This window comes from Oncorhynchus gorbuscha, linkage group LG17, assembly GCF_021184085.1.
Source record: "Oncorhynchus gorbuscha isolate QuinsamMale2020 ecotype Even-year linkage group LG17, OgorEven_v1.0, whole genome shotgun sequence".
Taxonomy (NCBI): Eukaryota; Metazoa; Chordata; class Actinopteri; order Salmoniformes; family Salmonidae; genus Oncorhynchus; species Oncorhynchus gorbuscha.
In genome coordinates this window covers 6,250,783-6,267,715 of record NC_060189.1, presented here as the reverse complement: position 1 = coordinate 6,267,715, position 16,933 = coordinate 6,250,783, and the positions used below count along the sequence as shown (strand labels likewise).

Below are 16,933 nucleotides of genomic sequence, written 5' to 3'. Positions count from 1 at the left end.
TTTCATACATGGCAATGTGATGGAAATATCCATGTTCCTGTCTGCCTAATCTCCACTGACATCATAGAGCTCTCAGGAGCACAATAAACCATGAAATACGGAACTAATCGGGATATTAACTCATTTGCAGCAGCGTTAACAAAACAATGGCACTTCTTAACTGCTGAAAAGATTTCCATCTTTGAAGAAGAATGTTAACTTTCCTCTCTGGGTGACTAGAAGCATGTTCCTCTCTGGGTGACTAGAAGCATGTTCCTCTCTGGGTGACTAGAGGCATGTTCCTCTCTGGGTGACTAGAAGCATGTTCCTCTCTGGGTGACTAGAAGCATGTTCCTCTCTGGGTGACTAGAAGCATGTTCCTCTCTGGGTGACTAGAGGCATGTTCCTCTCTGGGTTATTAGAGGCATGTTCTCTCTGGAGGGCACCAATACCTAGTGGATTGGGAGGGTTACGGTCCTGAGGACGAATAGCTTCGGGTTCCTATCGGGACGTGCTGGACCGTTAATAGAGGCATGTTCCTCTCTGGGTGACTAGAGGCATGTTCCTCTCTGGGTTAATAGAGGCATGTTCCTCTCTGGGTGACTAGAGGCATGTTCCTCTCTGGGTGACTAGAAGCATGTTCCTCTCTGGGTGACTAGAAGCATGTTCCTCTCTGGGTTATTAGAGGCATGTTCCTCTCTGGGTGACTAGAAGCATGTTCCTCTCTGGGTGACTAGAAGCATGTTCCTCTCTTGGTGACTAGAGGCATGTTCCTCTCTGGGTGACTAGAGGCATGTTCCTCTCTGGGTGACTAGAGGCATGTTGCTCTCTGGGTGACTAGAGGCATGTTCCTCTCTGGGTGACTAGAAGCATGTTCCTCTCTGGGTGACTAGAGGCATGTTCCTCTCTGGGTTAATAGAGGCATGTTCCTCTCTGGGTTATTAGAGGCATGTTCCTCTCTGGGTGACTAGAGGCATGTTCCTCTCTGGGTGACTAGAAGCATGTTCCTCTCTGGGTGACTAGAAGCATGTTCCTCTCTGGGCTATTAGAGGCATGTTCCTCTCTGGGTGACTAGAAGCATGTTCCTCTCTGGGTGACTAGAAGCATGTTCCTCTCTGGGTGACTCTCTTGGTGACTAGAGGCATGTTCCTCTCTGGGTCACTAGAGGCATGTTCCTCTCTGGGTGACTAGAGGCATGCTTTTCTGCTTTCACTACCCAGAAAGGAATTGGGGGATGTGGCAAAAGAGAGGATGCCCTTCTATTTTAGGGTTCAATCTCAGGGTTATCCTGAGCAGCGGGAGGCAGAATGGGTCTAGTTCCTATTCGTTACAATTAAACCATTGTTTTATATACCTCGTCAGCAGAGTTCCATGTACAGTTGAGCAACTGCATTCTGGTTACCAATGTAGTAATACAATAATTACCTGACATAGAAACGTATAGACATGAGGGGAACATAACCTAAAGTGTTGTATATTGATATTGTTCATAACAGTACTAAACATGTCAGGTGTTTCAGTCCACATCACTATCAGGTGTTTCAGTCCACATCACTATCAGGTGTTTCAGTCCACATCACTATCAGGTGTTTCAGTCCACATCACTATCAGGTGTTTCAGTCCACATCACTATCAGGTGTTTCAGTCCACATCACTGGTAGATGTTTTAGTCCACATCACTGTCAGATTTTTCAGTCCACATCACTATCAGGTGTTTCAGTCCACATCACTGGTAGATGTTTTAGTCCACATCACTATCAGGTGTTTCAGTCCACATCACTGTCAGGTGTTTCAGTCCACATCACTATCGGGTGTTTCAATCCACATCACTATCAGGTGTTTCAGTCCACATCACTATCAGGTGTTTTAGTCCACATCACTATCAGGTGTTTCAGTCCACATCACTATCAGGTGTTTCAGTCCACATCACTATCGGGTGTTTCAGTCCACATCACTATCAGGTGTTTCAGTCCACATCACTGGTAGATGTTTTAGTCCACATCACTATCAGGTGTTTCAGTCCACATCACTATCAGGTGTTTCAGTCCACATCACTGTCAGGTGTTTCAATCCACATCACTATCAGGTGTTTCAGTCCACATCACTATCAGGTGTTTTAGTCCACATCACTATCAGGTGTTTCAGTCCACATCACTATCAGGTGTTTCAGTCCACATCACTATCGGGTGTTTCAGTCCACATCACTGGTAGATGTTTTAAACCACATCACTATCAGGTGTTTCAGTCCACATCACTGGTAGATGTTTCAGTCCACATCACTGGTAGATGTTTCAGTCCACATCACTATCAGGTGTTTCAGTCCACATCACTGTCAGGTGTTTCAGTCCACATCACTATCAGGTGTTTCAGTCCACATCACTGGAAGATGTTTCAGTCCACATCACTGTCAGGTGTTTCAGTCCACATCACTGGAAGATGTTTCAGTCCACATCACTATCAGGTGTTTCAGTCCATATCACTATCAGGTGTTTCAGTCCACATCACTATCAGGTATTTCAGTCCACATCACTATCGGGTGTTTCAGTCCACATCACTGGTAGATGTTTTAGTCCACATCACTATCAGGTGTTTCAGTCCACATCACTATCGGGTGTTTCAGTCCACATCACTATCGGGTGTTTCAGTCCACATCACTGGTAGATGTTTTAAACCACATCACTATCAGGTGTTTCAGTCCACATCACTGGTAGATGTTTTAGTCCACATCACTATCAGGTGTTTCAGTCCACATCACTATCAGGTGTTTCAGTCCATATCACTATCAGGTGTTTTAGTCCACATCACTATCAGGTGTTTCAGTCCACATCACTATCAGGTGTTTCCGTCCACATCACTATCAGGTGTTTTAGTCCACATCACTGTCAGGTGTTTCAGCCAACATCACTATCAGATGTTTCAGTCCACATCACTGTCAGGTGTTTCAGTCCACATCACTATCAGGTGTTTCAGTCCACATCACTATCAGGTGTTTCAGTCCACATCATGGTCAGGTGTTTTAGTCCACATCACTATCAGGTGTTTCAGTCCACATCACTGTCAGATGTTTCAGTCCACATCACTATCAGGTGTTTCAGTCCACATCACTATCAGGTGTTTCAGTCCACATCACTGGTAGATGTTTTAGTCCACATCACTATCAAGTGTTTCAGTCCACATCACTGTCAGGTGTTTCAGTCAATAATAATAATAATAATAATAATAATAATAATATATGCCATTTAGCAGACGCTTTTATCCAAAGCGACTTACAGTCATGTGTGCATACATTCTACGTATGGTCAACATCACTATCGGGTGTTTCAGTCCACATCACTATCAGGTGTTTCAGTCCACATCACTATCGGGTGTTTCAGTCCACATCACTGGTAGATGTTTTAAACCACATCACTATCAGGTGTTTCAGTCCACATCACTGTTAGGTGTTTCAGTCCACATCACTATCGGGTGTTTCAGTCCACATCACAATCAGGTGTTTCAGTCCACATCACTATCAAGTGTTTCAGTCCACATCACTGTCAGGTGTTTCAGTCCACATCACTATCAGGTGTTTCAGTCCACATCACTGTTAGGTGTTTCAGTCCACATCACTATCGGGTGTTTCAGTCCACATCACTATCGGGTGTTTCAGTCCACATCACTATCAAGTGTTTCAGTCCACATCACTGTCAGGTGTTTCAGTCAACATCACTATCGGGTGTTTCAGTCCACATCACTATCAGGTGATTCAGTCCACATCACTATCAGGTGTTTTAGTGCACATCACTATCAGGTGTTTCAGTCCACATCACTATCGGGTGTTTCAGTCCACATCACTGGTAGATGTTTTAAACCACATCACTATCAGGTGTTTCAGTCCACATCACTGGTAGATGTTTTAGTCCACATCACTATCAGGTGTTTCAGTCCACATCACTATCGGGTGTTTCAGTCCATATCACTATCAGGTGTTTCAGTCCACATCACTATCAGGTGTTTCCGTCCACATCACTATCAGGTGTTTTAGTCCACATCACTGTCAGGTGTTTCAGTCCACATCACTATCAGATGTTTCAGTCCACATCACTGTCAGGTGTTTTAGTCCACATCACTATCAGGTGTTTCAGACCACATCACTATCAGGTGTTTCAGTCCACATCACTATCAGGTGTTTCAGTCCACATCACTATCAGGTGTTTCAGTCCACATCACTATCAGATGTTTCAGTCCACATCACTGTCAGGTGTTTTAGTCCACATCACTATCAGGTGTTTCAGTCCACATCACTATCAGGTGTTTCAGTCCACATCACTATCAGGTGTTTCAGTCCACATCACTATCAGGTGTTTCAGTCCACATCACTATCAGGTGTTTCAGTCCACATCACTGTCAGGTGTTTCAGTCCACATCACTATCGGGTGTTTCAGTCCACATCACTATCAGGTGTTTCAGTCCACATCACTATCAGGTGTTTCAGTCCACATCACTATCAGGTGTTTCAGTCCACATCACTGGTAGATGTTTCAGTCCACATCACTATCAGGTGTTTCAGTCCACATCACTCGTAGATATTTTAGTCCACATCACTGGTAGAAATGTTCAATACTGCCTTACCTACTTGATCTTTAAACATCTTTGAAATGACCACAGGCACTTTATGCTCAGCACCCCCCTGGGAGACACAAGAGAAAGGTCATTTAAAATGTGTAACATCTATATATATATATGATGCATTCAGAAAGTATTCAGACCCCTTCCCTTTTTCCACATTTTGTTATGTTACAGCCTTATTCTAAAATTGATTAAATCGTTTTTTTTCTTCAATCTACACACAATATCCCATAATAACAAAGGCGGAGCTAGTATCAAACGCACGTTAGTTAGCAATTTCGTCATGTAAAAACTAGGTTCGGCAATTTACCGGTCTTATTTCAGCTCGATTGCGGTCTGATGGGAGCGGTGGAACAATTTGAGGCGTGTCCAAAGTGCTAATTCAAAGCAGCTCTGAGACGGATATTTAAGACCAACCAAAAGCTGGTTTTAGTGGTAACACAGTTGGTTATGTCATGAATTCTGACAGCTGAAACACAGCCTATCCTGCCGTGATGCACACTGCCCATATGGGCATTGAACATGAGTAGCCAAACTGGCTTTTGGTGCCTTTATATTTTGTATTTAGAAACAGAAAAATATATATTTTTTCCCATTTAGTTTTATTTGATTGAAAACCAAGCAGAGACTCCCCTCCTCTCAATGAAGGATGTATTTATTTGTTGTTCTGCCCCAATGCAATCGCAAAGTAGTCAAGGCTGTCGATAAACGGTTTGTCCCCTAAGACTGCTTGGAAATAAATCTTAATCACCAAATCTTTATTAAAATGTAAAGTTTGAGAGGAGGAAAACAGTGAGCCAAAATTCCCTTTTTATCTCTGCATCGTAGAAAGGTCCACATTATTTTAGACCTGAAGGTCCCGTCTTGGACGTGCGTAAAACCCTCCATAGTCTCTTTTAATATTATATTATATGTCCACAGGGATAAATGATGGCGCCTGTAAGTGTGACATAGCCTATTTAAAATAGGTTGTTGTTAAGTTTTGTTTAGAATTTGATTAGAATTATTTATTCTCTTGTTAGGCCTTATCAATAATTAATTTAATCTTGTTTGGCATGTCAATTCTCAGCCATATTGTAATTTACAGTAGGCCTAGCCCCTATATCAGTGTGAATGCTATTGAAAACATGCAATTGCTTAGAACAATGTGGACAGCAAATGGGTTCAAGTTAACATATTTAACAAAGATAGGTCAACATTTTATTTTTATTTTTTTAATTTCTGTAAGCCATTTAACAAACTATAACGGACTAACATTGGAATTGGAGTTGATTCCAAGGCAATACATAAAAGACCATAAACACACAACTTGGAGCAGCCACATATTTCACCATGGAGCACGTTCTGATTGGCCAGTGAGGGGCCAAGTCTCAACATACCCACAACTTGTATATTCATCAAAATCCAGCTCTTTCGGCAGCAAGTCAGCTGATAATTGTAATAGTGAAAACAACAACAACAAAAACATTCTGGCTACCAACTGCGCTTAGATTTACCATCGCGTTAAGGTTTGTTAGTGCAGAATCTCTTAGAAAAAGGTCCAATTTAGATGTTGTATTGATGAAAATGTAACACTTACTTTGATGCTTATACCCAGACCTCCAGCAGCCTGCCTTCGGAGAACGACAGTTCTGTGCTTTAAAAAATGGGATTTGACCTTGGTAAAATAATCTTGACACGTTAAAACAAGGTTGGAGCATAACAAATGGGTTATGGCACTTATCCTCCACTTATCCTCACTATCAAAACCCCAAGATTGACAGATACAGAATGTCTCCATGGTAACATATAAAAAAATATACTTCCATTACTATAGATTTTCGTTGAACACTTATGTATGCTATACAATTGACAACCATACTAAAGCTCAGTGTGAGTCAGAGCTTTCCTGTCCCCAATTACATCCAAGTAAAGCTATCGTGAGCTCTGACATCAGCATCAGGAAGTGAAAAGCCAGCTGAGTTGTCGTCATCATTAAAAAAGGTATTAAATGTGAACGGAACTGAAGTCACTTCAATGAACGCCGCGTAACAGGAACACAGATATATTCACACACAAATAACAGTTTGAGTTTAAAGGGTTAGTTATGTGTGCCTGGTTTATCCAAGTATAGGAAGGCCCACTGTGACACCCATGCAAACCCCTAATGTCAAGGTAGATCTTAAGTACTTACATTTAATTGTGGGTCACCCCCTCTCGTGCAAACCACATCCAGCTTCTGTATGGTCAACACCTCTTTTGTCAGCTTCAGACGAACATCATAAGTATTACTGGTCTCCTTGTTATACAGCAGGGCAATTCCAGCTTTTGTCTGTTGACACATAGAAAAACAAATAGGATTTTACCTGCCTGAATTACTGGGACATAGATTGTGGATTTTGTCGGCTCTACTGTGTTTACACCACGACAGGACATAAACATTATAAAACTCGATCGCCATGTGGTGAGATGTTGCTCATATTTGATGGTTTGAATCCCGGAAATAAAAATAATAATTGCATGTATAGCAACTGATCCTATCATCCAAAACCTGAGAGTAAAACCCAATAGCATGTTTGGCCATCTGTTTGGCTGCATTTATTATGTCCTCCGTTCCTAAGGTAATTGGGTCGTCCAAATAACCGGTCTTAAGGTGGCCTAGTTCTCTCGCTAACAACAGGATCTCAGAGAGAAGATTTACACTGCTGCTTCAAAGAAAGACTAAAAAAAATGTTTGTTTTTTTTTAAAGGTTTTTTTTTTTATTAAGGTTTGTTTTCTTTTCCCTCCAATGTTTGTGCTGCTAGTTCTGTTTACATTATATCATGTATATTATATGTATATTGTTATATATATCACATTATACCATGATTTATTCTATGCCTTCTTCTTCATTCTATCTCTTGATTTTGCATAATGTGCTGGGGGAAAAAAACGCATTTTGAGAGTTTTAGACTGGTCTTTGTTTTTCTTATTTATTTTTTTAATTTGTCACATGATGCCCAAATACAACACTATAGACCTGACAGTGAAATGCTTACTTACAAGCCCCTAACCAGGTAATGCAGTTAAATAATAAAAAAAATGTACACAAAAAAATGAAATAAAATAAGAATAACAAATAAAAGTAACAAATAATTAAATAGCAGCAGTAAAATAACAATAGAGAGGCTATATACAGGGGGTTACGGTACAGAGTCAATGTGGAGGCTATATTCAGGGGGTATCGGTACAGAGTCAATGTGGAGGCTATATACAGGGGGTATCGGTACAGAGTCAATGTGGAGGCTATATACAGGGGATACCGGTACAGAGTCAATGTGGAGGCTATATACAGGGGATACCGGTACAGAGTCAATGTGGAGGCTATATACAGGGGGTATCGGTACAGAGTCAATGTGGAGGCTATATACAGGGGATACCGGTACAGAGTCAATGTGGAGGCTATATATACAGGGGTAGGCTATATACAGGGGTACAGAGTCAATGTGGAGGCTATATACAGGGGTACCGGTACAGAGTCAATGTGGAGGCTATATACAGGGGGTACCGGTACAGAGTCAATGTGGAGGCTATATACAGGGGGTACCGGTACAGAGTCAATGTGGAGGCTATATACAGGGGGTACCGGTACAGAGTCAATGTGGAGGCTATATACAGGGGGTACCGGTACAGAGTCAATGTGGAGGCTATATACAGGGGGTATCGGTACAGAGTCAATGTGGAGGCTATATACAGGGGATACCGGTACAGAGTCAATGTGGAGGCTATATACAGGGGGTACTGGTACAGAGTCAATGTGGAGGCTATATACAGGGGGTATCGGTACAGAGTCAATGTGGAGGCTATATACAGGGGATACCGGTACAGAGTCAATGTGGAGGCTATATACAGGGGGTACTGGTACAGAGTCAATGTGGAGGCTATATACAGGGGATACCGGTACAGAGTCAATGTGGAGGCTATATACAGGGGGTATCGGTACAGAGTCAATGTGGAGGCTATATACAGGGGATACCGGTACAGAGTCAATGTGGAGGCTATATACAGGGGGTACCGGTACAGAGTCAATGTGGAGGCTATATACAGGGGGTACCGGTACAGAGTCAATGTGGAGGCTATATACAGGGGGTACCGGTACAGAGTCAATGTGGAGGCTATATTTACATTTACATTACATTTACATTTAAGTCATTTAGCAGACGCTCTTATCCAGAGCGACTTACAAATTGGTGCATTCACCTTATGACATCCAGTGGAACAGTCACTTTACAATAGTGCATCTAAAACTTAAGGGGGGTGAGAGGGATTACTTATCCTATCCTAGGTATTCCTTAAAGAGGTGGGGTTTCAGGTGTCTCCGGAAGGTGGTGATTGACTCCGCTGTCCTGGCGTCGTGAGGGAGTTTGTTCCACCATTGGGGGCCAGGGCAGCGAACAGTTTTGACTGGGCTGAGCGGGAGCTGTACTTCCTCAGTGGTAGGGAGGCGAGCAGGCCAGAGGTGGATGAACGCAGTGCCCTTGTTTGGGTGTAGGGCCTGATCAGAGCCTGGAGGTACTGAGGTGCCGTTCCCCCTCACAGCTCCGTAGGCAAGCACCATGGTCTTGTAGCGGATGCGAGCTTCAACTGGAAGCCAGTGGAGAGAACGGAGGAGCGGGGTGACGTGAGAGAACTTGGGAAGGTTGAACACCAGACGGGCTGCGGCGTTCTGGATGAGTTGAAGGGGTTTAATGGCACAGGCAGGGAGCCCAGCCAACAGCGAGTTGCAGTAATCCAGACGGGAGATGACAAGTGCCTGGATTAGGACCTGCGCCGCTTCCTGTGTGAGGCAGGGTCATACTCTGCGGATGTTGTAGAGCATGAACCTACAGGAACGGGCCACCGCCTTGATGTTGGTTGAGAACGACAGGGTGTTGTCCAGGATCACGCCAAGGTTCTTGGCGCTCTGGGAGGAGGACACAATGGAGTTGTCAACCGTGATGGCGAGATCATGGAACGGGCAGTCCTTCCCCGGGAGGAAGAGCAGCTCCGTCTTGCCGAGGTTCAGCTTGAGGTGGTGATCCGTCATCCACACTGATATGTCTGCCAGACATGCAGAGATGCGATTCGCCACCTGGTCATCAGAAGGGGGAAAGGAGAAGATTAATTGTGTGTCGTCTGCATAGCAATGATAAGAGAGACCATGTGAGGTTATGACAGAGCCAAGTGACTTGGTGTATAGCGAGAATAGGAGAGGGCCAAGAACAGAGCCCTGGGGGACACCAGTGGTGAGAGCGCGTGGTGAGGAGACAGATTCTCGCCACGCCACCTGGTAGGAGCGACCTGTCAGGTAGGACGCAATCCAAGCGTGGGCCGCGCCGGAGATGCCTAAATCGGAGAGGGTGGAGAGGAGGATCTGATGGTTCACAGTATCGAAGGCAGCCGATAGATCTAGAAGGATGAGAGCAGAGGAGAGAGAGTTAGCTTTAGCAGTGCGGAGCGCCTCCGTGATACAGAGGAGAGCAGTCTCAGTTGAATGACTAGTCTTGAAACCTGACTGATTTGGATCAAGAAGGTCATTCAGAGAGAGATAGCGGGAGAGCTGGCCAAGGACGGCACGTTCAAGAGTTTTGGAGAGAAAAGAAAGAAGGGATACTGGTCTGTAATTGTTGACATCGGAGGGATCGAGTGTAGGTTTTTTCAGAAGGGGTGCAACTCTCGCTCTCTTGAAGACGGAAGGGACGTAGCCAGCGGTCAGGGATGAGTTGATGAGCGAGGTGAGGTAAGGGAGAAGGTCTCCGGAAATGGTCTGGAGAAGAGAGGAGGGGATAGGGTCAAGCGGGCAGGTTGTTGGGCGGCCGGCCGTCACAAGACGCGAGATTTCATCTGGAGAGAGAGGGGAGAAAGAGGTCAGAGCACAGGGTAGGGCAGTGTGAGCAGAACTAGCGGTGTCGTTTGACTTAGCAAACGAGGATCGGATGTCGTCGACCTTCTTTTCAAAATGGTTGACGAAGTCATTTGCAGAGAGGGAGGAGGGGGGGGAGGAGGATTCAGGAGGGAGGAGAAGGTGGCAAAGAGCTTCCTAGGGTTAGAGGCAGATGCTTGGAATTTAGCGTGGTAGAAAGTGGCTTTAGCAGCAGAGACAGAGGAGGAAAATGTAGAGAGGAGGGAGTGAAAGGATGCCAGGTCCGCAGGGAGGCGAGTTTTCCTCCATTTCCGCTCGGCTGCCCGGAGCCCTGTTCTGTGAGCTCGCAATGAGTCATCGAGCCACGGAGTGGGAGGGGATGACCGAGCCGGCCTGGAGGATAGGGGACATAGAGAGTCAAGGGATGCAGAGAGGGAGGAGAGGAGGGTTGAGGAGGCAGAATCAGGAGATAGGTGGGAGAAGGTTTGAGCGGAGGGAAGAGATGATAGGATGGAAGAGGAGAGAGTAGCGGGGGAGAGAGAGCGAAGGTTGGGACGGCGCGATACCATCCGAGTAGGGGCAGTGTGGGAGGTGTTGGATGAGAGCGAGAGGGAAAAGGATACAAGGTAGTGGTCGGAGACTTGGAGGGGAGTTGCAATGAGGTTAGTGGAAGAACAGCATCTAGTAAAGATGAGGTCGAGCGTATTGCCTGCCTTGTGAGTAGGGGGGGAAGGTGAGAGGGTGAGGTCAAAAGAGGAGAGGAGTGGAAAGAAGGAGGCAGAGAGGAATGAGTCAAAGGTAGACGTGGGGAGGTTAAAGTCGCCCAGAACTGTGAGAGGTGAGCCGTCCTCAGGAAAGGAGCTTATCAAGGCATCAAGCTCATTGATGAACTCTCCGAGGGAACCTGGAGGGCGATAAATGATAAGGATGTTAAGCTTGAAAGGGCTAGTAACTGTGACAGCATGGAATTCAAAGGAGGCGATAGACAGATGGGTAAGGGGAGAAAGAGAGAATGACCACTTGGGAGAGATGAGGATCCCGGTGCCACCACCCCGCTGACCAGACGCTCTCGGGGTGTGCGAGAACACGTGGGCGGACGAAGAGAGAGCAGTAGGAGTAGCAGTGTTGTCTGTGGTGATCCATGTTTCCGTCAGTGCCAAGAAGTCGAGGGACTGAGGGAGGCATAGGCTGAGATGAACTCTGCCTTGTTGACCGCAGATTGGCAGTTCCAGAGGCTACCGGAGACCTGGAACTCCACGTGGGTCGTGCGCGCTGGGACCACCAGAGTAGGGTGGCCGCGCCACGCGGTGTGGAGCGTTTGTATGGTCTGTGCAGAGAGGAGAGAACAGGGATAAACAGACACATAGTTGACAGGCTACAGAAGAGGCTACGCTAATGCAAAGGAGATTGAATGACAAGTGGACTACACGTCTCGAATGTTCAGAAAGTTAAGCTACGTAGCAAGAATCTTATTGACTAAAATGATTAAAATTATACAGTGCTGCTGAAGTAGGCCAGCTGGCAGTGGGTGCGTTGTTGACACTACACTAATCAAGTCGTTCCGTTGAGTGTAATAGTTTCTGCAGTGTTGCTATTCGGGGGCTAGCTGGCTAGCTAGCAGTGTTGTTTACGTTACGTTATGCTAAAAGAACGACAATAGCTGGCTAGCGAACCTAGAAAATCGCTCTAGACTACACAATTATCTTTGATACAAAGACGGCTATGTAGCTAGCTATGTAGCAAGCTACGATCAAACAAATCAAACCGTTGTACTGTAATGAAATGAAGTGAAAATGTGATACTACCTGTGAATGCGACCGGGTTGTTGAGTTCTATACAGAAGACGTTGGCTAGCGTTGGCTAGCTAGCAGAGTCACCTACGTTAAGGACGACAAATAGCTGGCTAGCTAACCTCGGTAAATTAAGATAATCACTCTAAGACTACACACTCTAAACCTAAACAACACAATTATCTTGGATACGATGATACGAAGACAGCAAAGACAGCTATGTAGCTAGCTAACACTACACTAATCAAGTCGTTCAGTTGAGTGTAATAGTTTCTCCAGTGCAGCTAATCAGTGGACTTTAGCTAGCTGGCTAGTGGAGACTACGTTAGGACGGCGAAATACGATAATTACGCAATTATCTTTGATACAAAGACGGCTATGTAGCTAGCTGAGAAGAAATTGCTAAGATTAGACAAATCAAACCGTTGTGCTATAATGAAATATAATGAAAAAGTTATACTACCCGCGGGAGCGAAGTGCAGATGCGACCACTCGCTCCAACCGGAACCGGAAGAAAGTACAGGGGGTACTGGTACAGAGTCAATGTGGAGGCTATATACAGGGGATACCGGTACAGAGTCAATGTGGAGGCTATATACAGGGGGTACCGGTACAGAGTCAATGTGGAGGCTATATACAGGGGGTTACGGTACAGAGTCAATGTGGAGGCTATATACAGGGGGTTACGGTACAGAGTCAATGTGGAGGCTATATACAGGGGGTATCGGTACAGAGTCAATGTGGAGGCTATATACAGGGGATACCGGTACAGAGTCAATGTGGAGGCTATATACAGGGGATACCGGTACAGAGTCAATGTGGAGGCTATATACAGGGGGTATCGGTACAGAGTCAATGTGGAGGCTATATACAGGGGATACCGGTACAGAGTCAATGTGGAGGCTATTTACAGGGGGTACCGGTACAGAGTCAATGTGGAGGCTATATACAGGGGGTACCGGTACAGAGTCAATGTGGAGGCTATATACAGGGGGTACCGGTACAGAGTCAATGTGGAGGCTATATACAGGGGTACTGGTACAGAGTCAATGTGGAGGCTATATACAGGGGATACCGGTACAGAGTCAATGTGGAGGCTATATACAGGGGGTACCGGTACAGAGTCAATGTGGAGGCTATATACAGGGGGTATCGGTACAGAGTCAATGTGGAGGCTATATACAGGGGGTATCGGTACAGAGTCAATGTGGAGGCTATATACAGGGGATATCGGTACAGAGTCAATGTGGAGGTACCGGTACAGAGTCAATGTGGAGGCTATATACAGGGGGTATCGGTACAGAGTCAATGTGGAGGCTATATACAGGGGGTACCGGTACAGAGTCAATGTGGAGGCTATATACAGGGGGTACTGGTACTGAGTCAATGTGGAAGCTATATACAGGGGGTACTGGTACTGAGTCAATGTGGAGGCTATATACAGGGGGTACCGGTACAGAGTCAATGTGGAGGCTATATACAGGGGGTACCGGTACTGAGTCAATGTGGAGGCTATATACAGGGGGTACCGGTACAGAGTCAATGTGGAGGCTATATACAGGGGGTACCGGTACAGAGTCAATGTGGAGGCTATATACAGGGGGTACCGGTACAGAGTCAATGTGGAGGCTATATACAGGGGGCACCGGTACAGAGTCAATGTGGAGGCTATATACAGGGGGCACCGGTACAGAGTCAATGTGGAGGCTATATACAGGGGGTATCGGTACAGAGTCAATGTGCGGGGGCACCGGTTAGTCGAGGTAATTGAGGTAATATGTACATGTAAGTAGACTTATTAAAGCGACTATGCACAGATAATAACAGAGAGTAGCAGCAGTTTAAAAGAGGGGGCGGGGGAGCAAATCAAATAGTCCGGGTAGACATTTGATTAGGTCTTGATTAGAGTCTTATGGGTTGGGGGTAAAAGCTGTTTAGAAGCCTATTGAACCTAGACTTGGCACTCCGGTACCGCTTGCTGTGCGGTAGCAGAGAGAACAGCCTATGACTAGGGTGGCTGGAGTCTTTGACAATTTTTAGGGCCTTCCTCTGACACCGCCTGGTATAGAGGTCCTGGATGGCAGTAAGCTTGGCCCCAGTGATGTACTGGGCTGTACGCACTACCCTCTGTAATGCCTTGCGGTCAGAGGCCGAGCAGTTGCCATACCAGGCAGTGATGCAACCAGTCAGGATGCTTTTGATGGTGAATAGGGGGAGTAGGTTTTGTTGTGCCCTCTTCACAACTGTCTTGGTGTGCTTGGACCATGTTAGTTTGTTGGTGATGTGGACACCAAGGAACTTGAAGCTCTCAACCTGCTCCACTACAGCCCCGTCGATGAGAATAGGGGCGTGCTCCTTTTCCTGTAGTCCACAATCAACTCCTTTGTCTTGATGACGTTGAGGGAGATTTTGTTGTCCTGGCACCACAATGTCAGGTCCTTGACCTCTTCCCTATAAGCTGTCTAGTCGTTGTCGGTGATAAGGTCTACCACTGTTGTGTCATCAGCAAAATTAATGAGGGTGTTGGAGACGTGCCTGGCCGTGCAGTCATGAGTGAGCAGGGAGTACAGGAGGGGAATGAGCACTCACCCCTGATGGGCCCCCGTGTTGAGGATCAGCGTGGCGGATATGTTGTTACCTCCTTAGCTTAGTGATGAGCTTTGAGGGTGGTGTTGTCGCTGAACTGTAGTCAATTAATAGCATTCTCACATAGGTTTTCCTTTTGTTCAGGTGGGAAAGGGCAGTGTGGAGTGTAATAGAGATTGCATCATCTGTGGATCTGTTAGGGAGGTTTGCAAATTGGAGTAGGTATAGGGTTTCTGGGATAATGGTGTTGATGTGAGCCATGACCAGCCTTTGAAAGCACTTCATGGCCACAGACGTGAGTGCTGCGGGTCGGTAGTCATTTAGGCAGGTTACTTTAGTGTTCTTGGACACAGGGACTATGGTGGTCTGCTTGAAACATGTTGGTATTAAAGGCTCAGAAAGGGAGAGGTTGAAAATGTCAGTGAAGACATTTACCAGGTGGTCAGCGCTCGCAGTACACGTCCTGGTAATCAATCTGGCCCTGCGGCCTTGTGAATGTTGACCTGTTTAAAGGTCTTACTCACATCAGCTGCGGAGAGCGTGAACACACAGTCGTCCAGAACAGCTGATGCTCTCATGCATGTTTCAGTGTTACTTGCCTCGAAGTGAGCATAGAAGTAATTGGGCTCGTCTGGTAGGCTCGTGTCACTGGGCAGCTCTCGGCTGTGCTTAGATTTGTTTTGTTTTTGCACACGCAATTTTTCAGTTTTTGATTTGTTAAAAAAGTTTGAAATATCCAATAAATGTCGTTCCACTTCATGATTGTGTCCCACTTGTTGTTGATTCTTCACAAAAAAATACAGTTTTATATCTTTATGTTTGAAGCCTGAAATGTGGCAAAAGGTTGCAAAGTTCAAGGGGGCCGAATACTTTCGCTAGGCACTGTATGTACGTAAAGTCATGGTGGAGACGACATCATCGATGCACTTATTGATGAAGCCAATAACTGATGTTGTGTACTCCTCAATGCCTCCGGAAGAATCCCAGAACATATTCCAGTATGTGCTAGCAAAACAGTCCTGTAGCTTAGCATCTGCTTCATCCGACCACTTTTTCATTGACTGAGTCACTGGTGCTTCCTGCTTTCATTTTTGCTTGTAAGCAGGAATCATGAGGATAGAATTATGGTCAGATTTGCCAAAATGGAGGGTGAGGGAGAGCTTTGTACGTACTCTGTGTGTAGAGTAAAGGTGGTCTAGAGTTCTTTTCTCCTCTGGTTGCACATTTAACATGCTGGTAGAAATTTGCTAAAACTTATTTAAGTTTCCCTGCATTAAAGTCCCTGGCCACTAAGAGCGCCGCCTCTGGATGAGCGTTTTCCTGTTTGCTTATGCCCGTATACAGCTCATTGAGTGTGGTTTTAGTGCCAGCATCAGTCTGTGGTGGTATGTAGACAGCTACAAAAAATACAGATGAAAACTCTCTAGGTAGATAGTGTGGTCTACAACTTATCATGCGATACTCTACCTCAGGCAAGAAAAAGCTTGACTTCCTTAGATATCGTGCACCAGCTGTTGTTTACAAGTATACATAGGCCGCCACCCCTTGTCTTACCAGAGGCTGCTGTTCTATCCGGCCGATACAGTGTAAAACCCGGCAGCTGCATGTTGTTCATGTCGTCGTTCAGCCACTACTCGGTGAAACATAAGATAAGAGTTTTCAATCTCCCTTTGGTAGTTTAATCTTGCTCCTAGGACATCAATTTTATTTTCCAATGATTTGCATGTTTGCCAATAGAACAGGATGGCAGTGGGGGTTTACTCGCTCACCTACGAATTCTCAGAACGCAGCCCGACCCCCCACCCCCTTTTTCTCTGTCTTCTCTTCACGCAAATGACGGGGATTTGGGCCTGTTCCCGGGAAAGCAGTATACCCTTCAAGCTTCTACCAGCTGGTGGTGAGTAATCGCTGTTCTGATGTCCAGAAGTTATTTTTGGTCATAAGAGACGGTAGCAACACCATTATGTACAACATAAGATACAAACAATGCTATTTTTTTAATACAAAATAATACAGATGGTGTCACGTTCTGACCTTAGTTCCTTTATTTATGTCTTTGTGTTAGTTTGGTCAGGGCGTGAGTTGGGGTGGGTAGTCTATGTTCTTTTT

At 45.5% G+C, this 16,933-nt stretch overlaps 1 protein-coding gene across 2 annotated transcripts in view; it reads right to left on the bottom strand.

The window, feature by feature from the left end:
* LOC124001956 (gamma-2-syntrophin-like) overlaps positions 1-16,933 on the bottom strand; it is a 104,284-nt gene that overhangs the window by 73,897 nt on the left and 13,454 nt on the right. Inside the window, exons 2-4 of one of the 2 annotated variants that reach the window (XM_046309132.1) lie at positions 6,761-6,898; positions 6,167-6,223; positions 4,591-4,648 (exon numbers count right to left, since the gene is read on the bottom strand). In XM_046309132.1, coding sequence (XP_046165088.1) covers positions 4,591-4,648; positions 6,167-6,223; positions 6,761-6,898 — 253 coding nt within the window. Of the gene's footprint in view, positions 1-4,590; positions 4,649-6,166; positions 6,224-6,760; positions 6,899-16,933 lie in introns of those variants that run through there. The other variant, XM_046309133.1, reaches the window with a different exon arrangement.